The 18,915-nt window shown below is 40.5% G+C and overlaps 1 protein-coding gene across 1 annotated transcript in view; it reads right to left on the bottom strand.

Annotated features, from left to right (window-relative positions):
* Window positions 1-17,944, bottom strand: part of LOC106944249 (glucosidase 2 subunit beta-like) — a 25,761-nt gene extending 7,817 nt beyond the window's left edge. Inside the window, exons 1-2 of the mRNA XM_015027448.1 lie at window positions 17,845-17,944; window positions 2,423-2,522 (exon numbers count right to left, since the gene is read on the bottom strand). Coding sequence (XP_014882934.1) covers window positions 2,423-2,522; window positions 17,845-17,912 — 168 coding nt within the window. The 5' untranslated portion in view covers window positions 17,913-17,944. The remainder of the gene's footprint in view (window positions 1-2,422; window positions 2,523-17,844) is intronic.
* Window positions 17,945-18,915: the final 971 nt, after the last annotated feature.

Here is an 18,915-nt window from a genome sequence, read left to right on the forward strand (position 1 = left end):
AAAAAGATTAATCTGTATTAAAGGCTAAAAATAATCATTTTTTCTCAACACTAGCTTAGCGAAGCGGACATTTTTTTGTTTTCTTTTTTGCTTTTATCAAACTGGTTGACTACACTAATATTGCAGCTAAGTCCTTTATCACCACACATTTTAGATTGTGACTTTACCGTTTTGCATTGATCAAATTGGACAAAGAAAAGAAACCAGCTACTTCTTTTGAATATACTCATCTGATTTTTTTTTTGACACAAGAACGTCTCTATAAATTATTTCGGATATAATGAGCGTCGAGAACAAACGTACGCTGGCCCAATTTAACACACAGTGAGAGCAGCTGGTTACCAATCTGAGGTTGTTGTAGTCGGTGCTCACGTGTCGCAGCCCTGGCCTGAGAATTTAATTAATAAATTAAACAGTTGATTTCCCTCCTTCCCCACAGACCTGGTAAGATTAACTGCACAGTGCTTGAATTTGGATTACCCCAAGTAAAACAATACATCACCGGTCCCCTACTTGGGTGCAAAAAAGAAACGTTAGTTCATCCGAGTGAGAGAGAGAGAGGGAGCACCATTCAAGGCTAACTTTCGACATTTCAGATATAATGAGCGTCAAGTTCTGACGAGTCTTCATCTATGCTGCCTGCACACGGTTAGGGGGTCGTATCAAAGGAATTCAATTTAGTCTTTTCAAAGGGGGCCCCTGGATGGTTAGAGTACATACATTTACAAACGACGTTCACTGGGATCTGATCTGAAGAAGGGGGCAAGGGAGGAAAAGAAGCAGAGACTATTAAATGTGCTACATATTTAATTGAGCAAATTCTGGCAAAGAAAAAAAAAAGGAAAACATGCAAATGCGTATAGTAAAAGAGACAGTAAGAGTGTTTGTGGGGAAAACGAGAATGCAAACGGAGGACCGCTGGCGCTGATCATAAAACAAGGTTTGTTTTTTCATTCAGCATTAGAAAAAAAGATGATTTTGGGGAGGCCACGCAAGAAGCCATGAAAATGTTAACCTTTCAAACGGTTGATGAAGAGCTAATTGCTGGATTTGCAGCAAGACCCTTGTAGAAAGCAGAGAAATCTCCTAACTGCCCTTTATTAATGTGGCGTTATGAGGTTCATGTCATTGTTGTGTTTAGCTATCTCCCTCAGTTCATGTCCCATTTGCATCGTTAATTCAAGTGTGTTCATGCTTAAAGGGGATTTTAGCCTTGCAACATTCATTAGTGAACCTTTTTCACCTCTGTGGTTGAAGCAGGATTCTTCACTTCCAGTTTTCCCTCATTAAAATAAATTCAAAATCCGACCCTGGTTTATGTTTTGTTCTGAAGAAGATGCGTTCTGGTTTTTTCTCTTTCGGTAGCGATTACATTAACACCATAACTTGTTATGCTGCTGTGGAACATCTATATAGCAGCTTGTTTGGCCTGCCTTAAAAAAATAAAAAATTACGTTTTATTTATTTTTTTTGCTACATTTAATCATCTAACATCTATTCTGATTTGCTTCTTGAGAATGTTGGCTAGATATGATAAAATTAGGTAAACCATAAAAAACACTTCAGCCTTTCACTCCAGATTAAGATCAAACTATATTCTCCAGAAACTGCTATCGCTGGATAACAGCAAGCTTGGAAAAACTCATTCTATGTGAAGGTAAGGGCTCATATATTTTTTCCCCCACCGTCCTTCTTGGTACTACAGTCAAAATGCCATTGCTTAAGAGTCACATTTGAACCTCAATGTTTTCCCATAATTTACAAAAAAACTCTCTTTAACGCTACCAGGCAGGCTACAGCTTCTTTTCAATGTCATCTACCACCTAGCTAACTCAGCACTTCCCTCTCAGATCACTGTATGCACAATTTGGAGGTGTGTGTAAGCATCCTACCATTTCAGTTTTTTTGGACAGTGAATTTTTAATATCAGGAACTTGGTAAGATTTATTTATTTATTTATTTGGCACAGGAAGAATTGAAAAGCTTGACTAATACAACCATCTCAGGCACTGATACATTTTATCTCAGCTATTTTAATGTTCACTTTGTGCCTCTTGCTTTATTTGTTAAGACATGAAAAGTAGGTTTAGTGCTCAAGTTTAAGTTAAGATTTATTACAAATAAACGCCAAAGCTTTATCATGTTTTTCTGTAAATTGTTTGACCTGTTTATAAAAACTTCTCCTCAACCACATTTGGATCTTTGAGCAAAATGTCTGAGAACTTTAGTGACCTATTTAATTGTTTTATCTGATCAAATCTGTGTCCAAGTTCATGAATAAGCAGGTAAACAAGAGAACGCGTGAACGAAGCATGACCCCAAAAGTCACAGGGACTGACATTAGCAGAAGTAATGCAGCACATAAAGTTTGATTGCGTGGACCAGGTGCGCTTGCCAGGGCTGCACGTTGATCTTTACTTACAGAGGTAGTGCGAGATCCTCCTTGCCAGCACGGCTCTCCGTTCTCATACACCATCTGACTGTAGCGGTTCTTTGCTGGTCCTGCCCACATCCCCCACAACCTGGAGCAAAAAGTGACAGAAAAAAAAAGTCCACTGGGGCATCTTTTCTGACTTTTACTGTGGTCTTTAAAGAACACTTGAGAGAAAGTGAGAGAATCTCTTTTTGTTTTTTAAACATCACTCAGTTGGCACATGGAAAAACACTATTCTTTCAGCTAAAATAACAATAATAATAATAAAAAAACTGGCAAGATGGCAAGCTTGGCAGTGCCCTTCTTTGGCACTGTTACTCAAACGTCCTCTCTTGCTCCACAATGGAGAGAAAATATTAATTACTGTTTTGTCAGAGCTGGATCGGCGCGCAACCACACACAGGAGGGGCACGTCGATACCAGTCTCGGATGAGAGCCCATCGCTAGCTAATTATACTCTCACCAAATATTTCCAGGGAAGAACGGAAACCAGACCAGGGTGCCAGCGAAAGCCGTCCAACGTTGCGTCGACATATGAACTTTCATTATGTTTTCTGACTTTCTCTGATCTGCTTACTAAGCCTCAATATCTTAATTAAGGTAATAATTGCAGCCAGCTTGGCTGATTTAGTTTTGGTAAGACACTTTTTCTTTTTTGTGTGTGTGTGTGCTAATCTCAATTTCAACTATAGCGACTACTTTTTATCTGAAATAGTGAAGGCAGAGCACAAAGAATGAGATCAATCTTCGTCTGACTCTCTTGCAGACCTTTATGCCGTCTTTTTCCAGCCGCCCATTAATCATTGGGATAAGGAGCTATAAGAAAATATTAGAAGAACTTTACTGTTCATTTGCGTAAGTGCCATCCACACTGCTGCCAGTTCTTTCGCAAAGCTGCAACAGCTGATCTACGTGCCTCCACTGACCCCTTCATGAGGGAATAAGGCAGCAAAATCCACTCTGTTTTTTCAGGGATTTTAATACTAAGAATGGCAATTTGCTTTATGACTTCACTTGTTTTATTGATGGTCATTCAAATATTTTACAGACTAAATAAAAAGGCTAATCTGAAGCTGCACTTTTAAAAAAATATAAAAAGCAAAAAAAAAATATATGTGTGTATATATATATATATATTTTTTTTTTTTTCTTTTGCTTTAATATTACATACAATCTCAGTAAAATACTGCAAAGCTCATACCATTGGCATACTGTGAGTATTTTGCTCAAGCTGATATCTGACATGATCAGATTTTACTGAGTTGTATCTAGGAAGATTTCAGAAATATCATTTACTACTCATTTGACCTTGATGAGTCCAAACATGATGTCCTCTTTTAGAAAAAACAAACAAACAAACAAACAAACAAAAAAACACTCCTTTGCTTTTACAGACCCACGGCTGTCTTTGGGCTTTTCCACGTAGCTGTGGTGCTCTTCACGATGCACGCGGCTTATTTAAAAAACCCGAGCGGGTCAGTCGGAGGTGAATTGCTCACACGAGTGGACGCCGAGTGCCTCGCCTTTTCTTCCCTTTCAGCAGGTCTGATTGGGGTTTTAGCACCCTGTTGGCACCGGGATGCTTTTAAACGGATTGCTGTCAAGGCGAGCGCAGAAAGCTCCGGCGCTCCGGCTTTTCAGGCTGGTTGACCGGCGATCTCTTGTGTGTCACCTTCGCGCCTCCTCGTCCAACCGTTCCCCGAGCTTCGCCGCCGTTACTCTTCCTCCGTTCGCCTCTGCGCTCGCTCTGCCGCCCCTTGTGTGGCCTGGGAGGAAGCGCGGACGCTGTCAATTAGGAGCTGAGTTATCGCTGGGATGTGGCCAACACACCGGTCTTTCGGACTCATGAGATGGGAAGTTATCGATGGACCATTCCCTGTAATAATACCCACCTAGGCTTGGTATTGGCAGGCCATTTTCCAAAGTCAGTCTGCAGTTGTTTTTTTCTCTACTAGTTATTAACACCATCAACACAAGAATACATGGGGTCTTATTGTTAAATTGGATAAGATTAGGGTGCCTATCATCACTATGTGTTAGTCTGACCTGCTGTCAGACCATGTAACCCCCCGCCGCCGCCCCGGCTTTGCACGATGGACCCCCTGGGTTCAGTGACAACTTCATTTTCTCATCCAATTTGTCACAGTTTGGCTCTAAGCTGCATCCCTGACACAAGTCATGCTTGCCTGCACTTGTAACAGCAGGATCAGATTCCCTAACCCATCCGGTCCATCGTCTGAATGTTCTCATTTGCACCCACGTCTGCAGGGACTCATCCACCCCACCCCGTCTGGTCACCCCACTTAATGCCAAGCATCTCTATCGGAACGACGGGCGAGGGCGACATTTTGTCTGCGCTCCATAAAACGCCAGACGAACGACCTCGGTTTCAGTCGGCAAAAAGACAACCAGTGTCGCTGAGGAGTTGATCTCTTTCAGGCTTCCTTCGCTGTGTTTCAGCTAATAATCTAATTTTGGCGTTTATAGAAGAGATTTGATCAGAGAGATACGAGGGATGGAGGAAGAGAGAGAGAAGAAAGAAAGATAATTAAAAAAAGAAACGTGGGAACAACATAAATTAGACAACAAGTAGGAAGAATTGTTTGGAAAAGTAAATTTTTTCATATTTTTGTAGACTGGGACTTGTTCTAGTCCATCCCACAATGTGGAAAAAGAAGCAGGCTACGAAATGCAGGCTTCCTTTTTAACGATTAAGTGATGGCGAATATTAAAGAAACTCATCGTTTGGGGTGTAAAACACAGAGAATCTTATTTACAGACATCTGGATGGAGATTCATTCTGTTATCTGCCCTTCCTTAATGGCATGAAATGCACCGTCCATCAAAGTTAAACCTGTAATAAGAATCACATCCAACCAGCTAACCCTATTATCTATACATTGAGTAAAAACAGGACCACTACGCACATTAAGCAGCCAATCTCATTTAGTTTTCCTCTGAATTACTAAGGTGTGATTTCGATTGACAAAAGCAGATTGAGTTTTGATTAAATCACAACATTAAATTTGTTGTATCTGCAGTATTACCTCCAGGGTTAAATTAATGAATCCTGATAAATACTGTTTGTAAGTGAAAGGTCTCATTTACATTTTTTGTTTTGTTTTTAATGTCTAAACACTGATTTAGAACTAAAAAAAAAAAAAAAGATTAAAAATGAAATAGTGTAATCCTGATGAAGGGTAATTACCATTAAAAAAGCTGATTAGCTCCTCTTCTTCTAATAATAGCTTGAGCTGATTTAAGCTTCTCTCGCTTCCTTTAAAACGCCATGGTGACCACCGATTCTGTTTTAAACTTCATCGTTGCGCTAATCCCAACGCCTCGAGTGATAAGTCCTGGAGATCCACTGCTAATCTCGCTCAACGCTGAAAGGAGAGCTGCCCCCTCTGCTACAGCCACAAATCAACCTTTCAGAAGCAATTATCGTTTGGACAACCCCGCTCTGGTGTTAAAACACCCTGAAGATGCCGAGGCGGGGAGGGGAACTGGGGCAAAATTTCTGCTTTGTGTTGATGTTTGTGGGGATTTTAGTCTCCGGGTGTTCGCCTGAGAAAAAGACGAGGAGCAGAACTCGAAGAAGCAGCAAACATAACGGTGGCCTCAAATGAACCCAGCATAAATCTGCTCGTTTGCCTTCAGTAATGTCTGGGATGTTTGTTAAGCTGATGTAAACTCACTGAAGCTTGTTTCTTCAGACTGAGAAAAGCACCGCCGTTATATGCGCTTGTGTGAACGCGTACTGCCTTAAATAAAAAAGAAATGATACGTCAGATGTAGAGTTTCTGCCCGGTTTGATTTAGGTATTATAATTTGCAATTGTTTTAAAGTTCACGATTGTGCCAAAACACAGGGAAACCACGTAAAAAAGAGGCATATTTAAAAGTGCTGGAGTTGAATACAATACTGAACGGTTGCAGTGCCAGCACCAGTCTGAACCATTGATTACAATGCAGGGTGGATCCATGCTTTTGTGCCGTTCTTTGTTGTTGCAGCTGAAATCAAACTCATTGGACAGGACAACTGTTTTCGAATCTGTTATTGAGTAATTGTTGCAAGACTGTGTGAGCCGTAGCCACGGTTTTGTGTTCTTAGCAGACTAGCAAGGCACTATTTGTTGTTCTGCATGCTGTCGGCTTCGAGGTTCGACTTCAGAGTGCGTACAGTGAAGGTATTCCGCATACATTGGTTGTAATGAGCTACTGAATCACTTCTATTATCACAAACAAGTCTGCCCGTTCTCCTCTGACCTTTGAGATCAACGGGGCATTTCCATCCACCCGACTGCTGCTAATTGGATGTTTTCTCTTTTTTTTTTTTTTGTTTCTGGTGTGTGAAAATCCCAGTAGATTAGCAGTTTGTGTAATACTCAGACCAGCCCCTTCTGACATCAACAACCGCGTCACATTCAAAGTCCCTTTTCTTCCCCATCCTGTTACTCAGAACTTCAGCAAGCCCCCTTAACAACCTCCAGATCCTCAGGTGTGGCGAGTTGATGCTGTATGATTCACCGAGTCGCGATAGACTGTCTGCCCCATGCGACCCAAAAAAAAAAAAAAAAAAAAGAAACTAATTGAATTAACTCAGACGACCGTTCTCCAGTAGCAGCTACTGAAACGTAATGTCAACCTTCTGTAGGCTGTGTAAAGTCTAAGCTCTTTCCTTTCACCTTCCCACCATAGCATCCACTCATTAGCCAGCGCTGCCATAAATTAGGCCTCACAGCTATGCTTTTCACTGCTCTAACAAGGGGTCTGGTGCAGCAGGTTACTCTGCTCACTAGGCTGCTAATGTGCTAATCATTTACAACATGAGACACGGCAACGTTCCGGAAGGTGGAGAGAGTCATTTTAGAGCTGCTGGATGATTTCAACGAGCCAACTCGCACCCGCCTCTCGTTCCCCCTCCCCCACGCCCCAGAAAACGCCCGTTCACGTAACCCCAGCGGTGCAGAGGACGGCTGAACCTCTGCCACTCTCGTCGGGTCACCAATCAGAGAGTGGCGCTCTGAGACGATCCCGGGTGATGTCATCACTGTGCCAGGCGCCGATGCTGCTCTCGCCCTCCTGCCGCCCACTGTGCCCAGCGCCTTCATGAATAATTCATACGCACAGGAACATGTGAAGGGCACATGCAGCCAGAGCTGGGTTTTCTTTTTTTCTTTTCTTTTTCAGATTCACAAACACTGCATTTATGATTGCTATTTCTCTACCTTTACACTTTTCTGAACAATAGAATAGAGAACTGTAAAATGGCGTTCAAATAAATGTACTGTACTTGCTGTAGGTCTGCCAGTTACATGTTCGGAAAACAGGTTAAAGGTTTTGTTTTTCACAACAAACACTCAAGTATTTCTCTCACATACATCACCTTGACCCACACGGTTGCTATAAAAACATCGGTGGCACACATTTTCTTTCACTTTCAAGGCCAAAGCAATTTCATGTGGTGATAGAAAAAAAAAAAAAAAGCTAAGGATGTACATTTCATCAACACCTCCTGACAGGACCTGATGTCGACCCCAAAAATCAGCATTCTGCTAACAGTTCGCTTGCGCCTCATTAAAGACCGAGCTGTTGCCATGAAAACCCAGCAGAAAGGCCATCGGAGGTTCACAGTGTCAGCTCCCCCCCCTTGCTCTCCGCTCCCCGCCACTCTAACTAACACACACGAGAGTCATTACCAATCTGGCTTGATTACCAGATATCGTGTGGGCCGTCAGGAAAGAGGGCCATATATCATAAACACATTAGGGACCGGAAGCTCTTGTATGTAGGCCGAACATTTCCCCGCGACCGTGAACGAACGGAGAGGCTTCTGGCTGCGTCGTGGCACGCTCCTCCTCCTCTGAAGCACTGGGCACTAAGAGGCTGCCATGTTTCCAGGTAGAGAGGGGCCCCTCTCTCTGCTAATGGCACTCCAGCGAATGACCTTGACAGCTTGAAAATGAGCACATTAAGTAGAGCACTTAAATGCGCAATTATGCACTTGTTCCAGTCGAGGTGTCACTGCTCCGTAGGTTAAGATGAGAGTGGGGTGAGGGGGGGGGGAGTAAAAAATAAATAAATAAATAAATAAATAAATAAATCATGTTTTTCAAATAGCTATCAAAACAATTAAAGGACCGGTGTGAAACGAACAGGAACGTCACTGCAATCGCTTAGACAGAATTTTTTTTTTTTTTTTTAAAAGCAAACGTATAGGAGATATATACAGAGTTAATCTAATGCTACACGTCCTGTATCCTGTTTAGACTGAATAATACAAACCAGACATATTAGCCAGCAAGCGAATAAAACGTCCACATATAGTCGATGTTTCAACAGGAATAAAAATAGTGAAGCGTAAGATTCCGGGGCCAAATTCTTATGGCAAGATGATTGCATCAAATTATCTTCAAATATATAAGGAACATATTTGCCAAGCTCCTTCTGCTGTTTTCTTCCCACTTTGTCTCGCTATCTATACGTCTACGCTGCAATTTACCGCTAACTGAAAGAAGAATATTCAAGGAGACAGAAATGTTTCTGTTACTGATGGAATGATTATTTTTAAATTAAGCTAGAACACAGAGTCGCATTACTTTCATAAATCTCAAACGATTAACTTTAAAATACAGAAATGTACAGAGTGCTGGATGCTCAAAAAGAGCTCCTCCCTCCCCCATCTATCTCTATGTAAATATCTGCAAATCCACTGTACAGCACATGGGCATATAGAACATATTTAAAGAACTATGAATCATTTATCATCTGCTATCTGGAGTCTGTTGCTCCTACACTGTGCTGCTTCCTGTTATTATTCATCAAGTACAGTTGTCAGATGCTTTAGAAATACTTGATAGGAGCAGAAACAAATGCTTTCAGCTGTTAAAATATTTTAAATATCATTACACAAATACCATGATTGGGACTTTTAGTCCATAGCTGGAGCTCCAAGCCAGGCTATTTTGCCATGAGCTCTTTCAGTGTCATTCATGGATTCAGCCTGAGTCAAAGTTAGTTTTTTTTTTTTTTTGTTTTGTTTTTGTTGCGCTCATTTGTAACCTGTTTGTGTTCGATCAGTTTTGCAGTTATAATCTTGCAGCTCCCCAGCGACTGCAGTAAAATGGCCACCAATAGAGATAATTAGCTGCCGTACTTATCTCCCGTTTACACAGTTCACGTGCAGCTGCTGCAGAAAACTGCTAGTGCGCAGTAATTAATCTGAAAACAAGACGGAATCTGAAATCTTTTCCGTCAGAATCCCGTTCCTGCGCCGCTCTTTAAAAAAAAAAAAAAAAAGATGTCAGGCTTTCGAGCCATCCTCACGAGAAATAGGCTCTTATTGATCAAAAGAGCATATTTCCATATTACCATGGTCACAGAGTGGAGTCTCTGCTTTCATGCCAATAAATTTGCTCAGCTGGATCATTCAAACTAAAGCCCCTCGAGGGACTTCGACAGCCTGGAGGCATTCACGTCGATGTACCTCTTTCTCTCGGCACCTCAGAGTTTTTGTCTCACAATCAGAGGATCTTCCACACGGAGGACAAAAAAAAAAAAAAAAAGTGACAAAATAAAACACAGTTGTGCCAATGTGGTTGGGTTTTAAAGTGAGGCGGCGGTGAATGCGAGAGGAAAAAAAAAAAAAAACATCTTTACATGCAGCAGATTTGCAAACAGCAGACAGATGTCAGCCACAAAGCACTTCCCTATTTGTATTTTCATGGTGGCCAGCACATCCCACTCTCTCTGGGGTTGCTCTGCGCTGTCATTTCAGCTGCCGAGCTCCTTCGTAGTGGGCACACACAGCCATTCGCTGTGGTTTCAATGTTGCTAGGCTACCTCACCGCTCCACTGTTTTCCGTTTGAAAATCTACTGTTCAATAAGGCAGTTCAAGGGAGACCTGTGGGTTTGAATACTGAGTGATGTGAACCTGCAGGAGTCACTTGTAGCACTCCTGGACTTGTTTCTTGTTCGAGATTCTTGTCTTTACTTCCTCCTTGATTTGATTACATCATTTCATTACCTGCCTCTTCAACCCATACATTCGTTCAATTTCAATATTCAAACGTTTCTGTGCAAACCTTGCCTATTGGTAAATTTTCTCTTCCAAGATTTTCACATTTTCATATCTGTTTTTTTTATTTTTATTTTTTTCCCCCAGACTGTAGGATTTTGAGGATGTTATGAAATCTTTTGACATAAGACTGAAAGTCTGAGCTATTGATGTGGTTACCAGATATGCAAGTGAGTACTTTCAGCTTGAAATCCCATATAAATGTTTATAACTCCTATGAAAGGAATTAGTACTTTAGTGCAAAGTGGTAAAGGGTCCTGAGGTGATCTCAGTTTAAGCACGAAAACATAGTTCATCCAGGGAGTTCTGGCTGCAGTAGTTTGTGATCATCTGTTTTTCCGTTTTAAACACCATTTCTATTTATAACAAGTTCGAAAATCATAATAATCAGTTTGTTAACCTGAATTAGCATGCGTTAATGTGCTAGCAAGCACTATGGTCTATTTTGGACAATGAAGTGAACAACCTCTGAATACTAATTTTCCTGAACCACAGGACAATGAAACGTTACAGTTGAACAAACAGCACTAAAATCGGCTGACTCACTGGAAAGTGGAATATATAATAATTGAGTGGGTGATACAAACACAGCTTACATTAGACATATTCGCGCATGGAGATTGTACTACCTTCAAATTCATCTTCTGCTGTCACTTATGCTGTGCACTACAGGGAGTGGAAGGAATTTTAAGGATTAAGCCAAATTTAGCCCATATAAGATCACACCAATTCATAAATGTGTTTTTGTATTATTATACTCATATTTTACCCTGGTGAAATCGTTAAAATGTGATTCCATGTCGGAATATTATCAAGTACAGATGATAAAACAATCTAAAACATTTAAGTAGAAATTCAAGCAACGGGCAGGGGGTCACACCATAGAAAAACAAGCAAAAGCAGAGCTGACTGTAGAGAACCTGGCAGAAAAAAAAGTATTAATATGGAAATCTTGCTACCTGAGAGGGTCAAAATGCTGCAAGAGGCGACAAGTTGAATTTCATTATCTATTTGTTTGTTGCTTAAATTAATTGCTATTCCATCATCCGATACATGATGGAATAGGGATGAAAAAATGGGTAATAACTCTCTGTTGCATACTTAAAGCAAGAAAGTGAGATTCAAAATATATTGGGAACAAATGAACTGCCAAAGAATATCCACCCAAAAAACATTACAAGACTTAGTGAGGCACAAAATACAAATGGGAGTAAAACCTAAACAATGCTCAACATTATAAAATATGGTTAATAACCCCCCCCCCTCCTCTGCACTTTCTATTCTGGCATGCATTCAGCTTTGGATTTTGGGCTTATCCAAAGCTTGAACTGTCAAACCCGCCGATTGCAAGGGTGAAGGGTGAACAAGCAAGCCGCTCGCCAGGACCCACACAATTTCAGTATTTCAGTTTTCTTTTTTCTGTTCTCCTTGTGTGCTCCCAATAATCACAAGTGTAAAACAGTTTGACCCCTGCACAATAGAAGGTCGGGCTTCTCGAACTTTGCTGGGCAACACAAGCCGACCCCCCGCGACCCCGGCTGCGTGGCTACCTGATTTCCCCCGAGTCCCAAAACAAAAAACTCATTTGATGACCCCTCCACTGATCCCATCCTCCTCCACAGTTGGATTCAAATCATCTCTTTGTCCTCTGAATTTCATATATTCATGCTGCTTTCTTGTGTGTCTTGTTTCCTCTGAAATTGAATTTATATTCTTTTATCATCTTACATATTTACTGATCAAACAAAAGATGTGGGGGGGAAAAAATTATTTTGTGTTTTTAGAACAATTTGTAGCAGCTGTGGCTATTTCTATGTGCCTGACCTTGGGCTAAGTTTGAAAGGATCTTCATTAATATTTCAAGTACACTTCTGGAAAGGTTGTTATATACAGATACTCAGTTAGCATACTCAATGTTTGTTTTCTTTTTTTGCTGTAGTTTTTGGGGTTTACAGGAAATGGGCTGAATGGGAATTACAGGACATTAACATTCTTCCAGAATAACCTGTGTTTTCAAATGTGTAAAAGACTAAGCAGTGATGCTGCCTTTATTTATCTAACAAATAGGGAGTTAAAAGTGAAAGCAATATCCGCGTTTGCGTCTAACTTGAAAGGACGAGTGATGTTTTGGATTATTGCGGATATTATCCTGCTTCTTGTTAGTAGCTGGCGTTAAACTTTTCATTTGTGTCTAGCTTTGCTTTCTTGAAAACGGTGATGCAATATCTATAAATTAAGACATGTTTTATATTTACATTTACTTTTGAACTACAGCACCAAGATTTGTCACAAACGATGCTCGACAATGATCGCAATGCCTGAATTCAATCAACTACTGTCAATAATTTTGACAGTATAATTTAAACGATTGCCATCATCATTATTGTTCTTCTTCTCATTGGTATTATATCCAATAATAATCGTCCCAAAACCTAGCAGTTAGTTTAGAAAAAAAAAAGTGACTGTTTACTTTTGGAGAAACTGAGAAGACGACATCACTGTGTTTCTTTGTTTACCGTTCACAGAATGCATCACAACTGCAAGTGTGAAATTATTGAGTACTCATGTAAATATTCTTCTTCTTCAGACTAAATTCTCTATTTTTCAAGCAAGAAGAGCCTTTTGAATGATTTCAACCCCATTGAAGCACTAGCCAGTCTCAAGTAATGTAGTTGTGTGCTCATCTGTCTTTTCAGGTGGACTATTTCAGGTTGTGTGCATTTTACCAACTTATTTCACCGAGTGTGTCTTGTTGATTTTTAGGGAGGAGGTTGGTTGGCGGAGGGGGGGAGGGATCATGAAGACGGACGACGCTGTCACACCGGGATGGTGTTTGTCGCAATGCAAGCATTTTCCTCCGCTCTATTATCGTTACTATTGCTGATGTTATTGTTACAACAGCCGTCTCAGGAAGTTGTTGAGCTGCTGAGGCCGAAAGGCAGAGAAGTGAAAATGGGGGAACTGAGAAATTGGAATTCAAGAAGCGGAGTGTGTGTTGTATAATATCTGCATTTACAGATAATTGGGAGCATGGAGTATGACTGTCGTACATTCAGAATTTTTTATTTATTTTTTTAACTGCCACACATGTGGCCACATTAAAAGAAGAGAGTGTTCCCAGTTGGTCTGTCGTTGAGAACATTTGCATAGTTAACGGACTAATGTCAAACATGCTGCAAAACTAAGAATGAAGAAGGGCTTAGGGAACAATTTTCACTTCGCAAGCCGCAACCACAATGAGCTGTAATCACATGCAAAGCATCAAATCTAATTTTGTTCAAATGGTTTAAGCATGTGGTAGTAATGGCATAAAAACAATAGTCAGAGTCGAGGTTTCGCATGCTACCGCTCTCCTCCGTTTCATTCGGCTGTCCTTTAGGACGCTGGAGCAGGTGTGATAAATGCTACCGTTTAAATCAAAGCCCTCCACTCTCTCCCTCCCGCAGCCCTCTGGGGAGAAACAGGATGCCTCCATGCAGATTGATATCAGGAGGCCCAGCCATCTCCTGCAAGCTCTGATTGATGGTCTGTCTGGATAAAAAATGAACTTTATACCCGTCGTTCTGGTTGTGATTCATGCGTCTCCTCTGCCATCCGCGCAGACCTTCACTACTGCACATGATCTCTGCAAACTGCACATTTTATCACGTACGCATCCAGAAAAACACCAAAGTGTTTGCATTCACTAGCTTACATTCGCAAATTTGCCAGAGGCTGAGCTAAACATAATATCAAAGGCAGTTTAAGTCTCTTCGTCAGATTCAGTATTAAACATACAGCTTCACCTCAACAAATTAAAATGTCATTGAAAAGTATCTTTCAGTAATTGAATTTTTAAAAAAAAGGTCATTCATTTATTATATAATTTTATTGCAAACAGAACTATAACAAGATCTCAATTCTGTTAGTTTTGTTCAGTGTGTCTTATTGCTAATGAAAACACAAAATTCACAAACTAGAGAATTGGAATTTTACATGAAGCTAATAAAAAGGATTTACATTCTTCAAAAGCGATTACCAGTTATCAAGATTGTCAACTTGACGGCTGGCAAGCTAGTCAACAAGAAGTTAAGAAACAAAAACATACCAATAAAGGCTCATAGACTGCTGTGTGTAAGCTTACCTATGGAAAGCTTAATGAAAGAAAACAAAGTAAAAGAAAAATGCCAAGCAACAGGGATAATTCCAGTCTGGAAATGAAAATGATGCAAATCTCATCCTGTAGTTTGACGGAGATTCACAGGGTGTTGAGTGCTGTTGCCAGACACAGACCTAGGACATGGACCAAAAACTGTTGCCTTTCTCTGTTAAGGGACTCTATAATCAGAGATACCAGATATAGTCTGGTTAAGGAGTAAACGACTGGATGGCTGTAAAGTAGTCCAAAGTCTTCTATGAGAAGTAAAGGTATCGGACTCTGGAGGAAGAATGCAGAAGCAGAGATCCAAATGACCTAGAGAATGATGATTTGGGGAGCCATGTCATTAGCTGGTTTTGGTCCAGTTTTTTCCCCCCAAGTCTACAGTCAGAGAAATCACCTACAAGATTATTTTAGAGTGCTTTATAAATCTTTCTGTTGACAAGCTTTTATGGAAATGTACACTACATTATTCTGATAGGTCATACTTATCAAAATTGGCAGACTACATACCTGTGACATGTAATCACTAAAATACAAAAACTTTTGATAATATTAAGTTATTAAGACGCACCTGTAGCGTGGAAAAAAAAAATGTATATATATATATAAGTATATCTTTGGAATCTTTGGATCTGTGTCATTATTGGCAGAGATTTTGTTCCAACTTCAAAGATGTGTTCAACCAACGTTCCCGTTTGGTCCCGTCAGCCCCTCCATACCATCATGAGTGACAGGCAGACAGAGCGTTGGGGTCACATTACTCAGAGTTAGCATTCTGTTCCTCTTCTTTCCTGCACCAACAACATGGTGAAGCATTGCACTTTGCACTCCAAACGGGAGAAGGTAGTGTGGGAGGCGGTGGTGCAAAAATGTAAAACGCAGCCTCGGCTTTGGACTTCAGTTAATTTGTCATTTGAAAATGAAAAAAAAAAAAAAAAAAAAAAAAAAAAAAATATTTTTATATTTTCTGGGGGGGGGAATTGCACATAAATTAGCCTGTAACATTTCACTTTAGCCACCTAGTGAAGGCAAGTCACGCCTGATTCAAAAGAGACAACATATTTTGACAATGTCGCGAAGCCCATGTGGGGTTTTAGATCTTCCGCCGTTTGCAAAACAAGTCAAGGGTGTTGAGTTATCATGTTTAGTTGTTGTCCTTTGAGAGATGTTACAGTGAATCGGTGAATAAAGCCGTTTCAGTAGCGCTTCCAAAATCAGTGGGATTGAATTCCAGGAACTGCACACTATTAAAAATTCAGAGGGCTAAGGCCAATGAGGGACTTTCGGAGAACAGAGGAGAAACAACCTATTATTGAAAACCAAAGATATATATATATATATTTTTTGTTGACTAGAGAATTGTTTCACAGAAAGTAGATAAGAGGCGTAACAATGCATTTGTTAATGCAACACTGGAGCTCTATGACAACACCAGGACAGCTATAGTTCAAAAGCTAAAGAAGTGGAGAAACTTGAAAAGTAGATGGAAAAATACAATATATTTGTCAAAGAATGTTAATCCTGAGGACGTCAATGGATCAGATTACAACTGCAGTGTAACGTTAAAAATCAGCCAGAGAGTGTGGATGATCTTGGAGAGGTATGACGTAGAGAGCATCCTGGCCTTTTTCAGCTTTCATAGTGAGATCGTGGCTGGGTTTCCCTGTGGCGGCCCACAGCAGCTGTATTGTCTGGTCAATGGAGCATTTTAAGAAGAACATCACCACCTTATTAGTGCCAATTGTAGGCCGGCTTTTCTATGATTTATTTATTGCAGCGCTCTCGTGAGGCTGGCTGGTATGAAAATTGTGACCTGCCACTGAGCAAGCTTCAACCAATAGAATCTCGCCAAACACCTAAAATCCACAATTTCTAAATCAATAGATATGTCACATTAGCAGGCCCCTTGTTCGTAGTAATTGGTATGTGCTTAACTGCCATACAGATACAGAGAAACGCACACACCTCCAAATTGCGTATAGGCTGGTAGCTTATATATGTATATGTTGTATATGTAAAGTGCATTTACTCACCGTCAAATAGAAATTCCTCCTGCTTTTCACTAAACTTGAAAAGCAGGAGGAAGAAGTGTGACCTGTGGCTTGCGGGGTTTGTAATATAACAGCATAAAAGTCTCAGCACAAAACATTAAAAAATAAAGTAGATCCTCCAAAGAGTTGCTACAAAGTAGTAGCTCACCACCATCAAAGTGTAAATGTGGGTGTATGACTGAATGTAGTGTAAAGCACTTTGGAGTCCTCTGGACTCAATAAGGTGCTAAATAAGTTTCCCATTTATCACCAAAATACTGGTTTCATGTTCTGTGCTAGGCTAAAATTACTCACACAGATTCCACAGCTGAGGAAACATTGTGATGGTGGTAGAACTGTGATAGGATGACTGAGAACACATCCGGAAGAAGAAAATCAGGGTTGCGTTGAAACAAAGAGCAAAAGAATCGCGATTGCCTCGATGCTGAAATCAGGTTTGCCATCGTCCGCTGACGTGTGAACAGCTGTTTGGGGTTGTGATGGGGGCCTAACATACTATGCTGGAAATTAAAACTGTAAAGTGAGATTCCCTAGACATAAGAACTAGAAAGTATTTTCTGACGTCTAACCCTGATGTCTCCCATAGCATTTATGACACACATCAAACCCCAGCAGTTGATGGAACCATTTCCAAGGTTACAGTCAATCACTAGCATGTTGTGATGAAACTGAAACCCTTAGAGGCATAAAAACAAACAAAAAAAAAAAAAACAGCAGTATATGGAGCCAGACCCATTTTTCCTGGATCAAGAGGTATTAAAATTATAAAACACATCTGTTAGAGGCTGATTAAAGGTCACAAGAATCAAACAGTGACTGAATGAGGTGGGGAAAAAGAAATCAAACAAATATTGATCTAAGGCTGGCTTCCACATAAGTAAAGCGATGGGATTTGTTTCAAGTTCATTCATGAAAAAGAAACTTATCATTTTATTTACCTAAGAGGGAACATGCTCTGCAGCAGATTCTAAATGTCAGAGCAGAACGCATGCACAGTCACTTTAGAAAGAATGTTTTTAAATCAAGTTCCTCCATAATAGATTTGCCATTTCCCCCACTTTGGCTGACACATTCTGGCAGGTCATCGATTGAGATAATTCACTCTGGAAACCAAATAGACAAAGATTGAGGTACTTACCCTAATGAGACCTCTGTTCCTTCTGTGCTCTTTTGTGAGACCGTATTGAATGGGCACAGGGTATACATGTACCTGCAGAGGAAATAGAAAGGAAATGTGCCTACTAAATTAGATGGTACAGATGGTTGTACTTTTATGTACGACTTTTCTTTTCACTCAGAATTCGCTCGGCTGATTTCCTCTATTTTGAGACTGTGATGAAAATAAAATTTGCTGGCTTTTGATATTACTGGCAGATTGTAGCCCACCACAGATGTTCAGCACGAGTAGAAATGCCAGCTAATATGCATCATAATACAAGAACACAGTTTTCTCTCTGCTGGACTTGGATGCACATCTGATTATCATCAGAAATGCTTGGTATAAATATTAAAGCCCTCCTATCAGGGAATATGTGTCAGTATTAATAATGCATTAAATGCACATGCGGCACGCAGTAGTGTCAAACCCAAACAGAATCATCATCAAACTCCAATCTCCGCTATCTTTTAATTGGTTTGAAAGTCTCCAGCAAATTTTAGTCTAGTTTGTCCAGGGGGGGGGAGGGGATAAATTAAGAGTTTTTGTCAATCCTTAATGTCAAGTAATATTTCTAAGTCAACTCCAATCAGAACAAGCAGATCTACGCAAGACCTTAAACTGCTGTGGGAAAGGCCCATCACACATACTAATCAAGTACTGGCGCTAGACTTATGCTGGTCGCAAGTGGAGAATCAAACAGCTTCTGGATGAACGATCTCCCGATATGTATGTATGTAATGTCCATTTCTTTAACAGCCTGCAAATGATGATGACTAAATCGCTGGCATTGGTTGGGTAATCTTTGACTGAACAGTGCGGGTACATTCTGTGCTTCTCTTGGCTGACGTCTCTGGAGTTATCTCAAACTCCTCCAAATGAGCAACTCAGTCACAGAGAAACCTCTGGAAGTTCACACAAAACTTTCAGGAACTTTAAGAAGTGCCTCGCTAAATATTGTGCTGCTACGTACACATAGCATCCTCCATGCTCCATTGTTCACAATATAAAAGAGCGCACGCACACGCACGCGCGCACACACACACACATCCC

The sequence above is a fragment of the Poecilia latipinna genome, unplaced genomic scaffold, assembly GCF_001443285.1.
Source record: "Poecilia latipinna isolate Pla-1442-1.1 unplaced genomic scaffold, P_latipinna-1.0 Scaffold102, whole genome shotgun sequence".
Taxonomy (NCBI): Eukaryota; Metazoa; Chordata; class Actinopteri; order Cyprinodontiformes; family Poeciliidae; genus Poecilia; species Poecilia latipinna.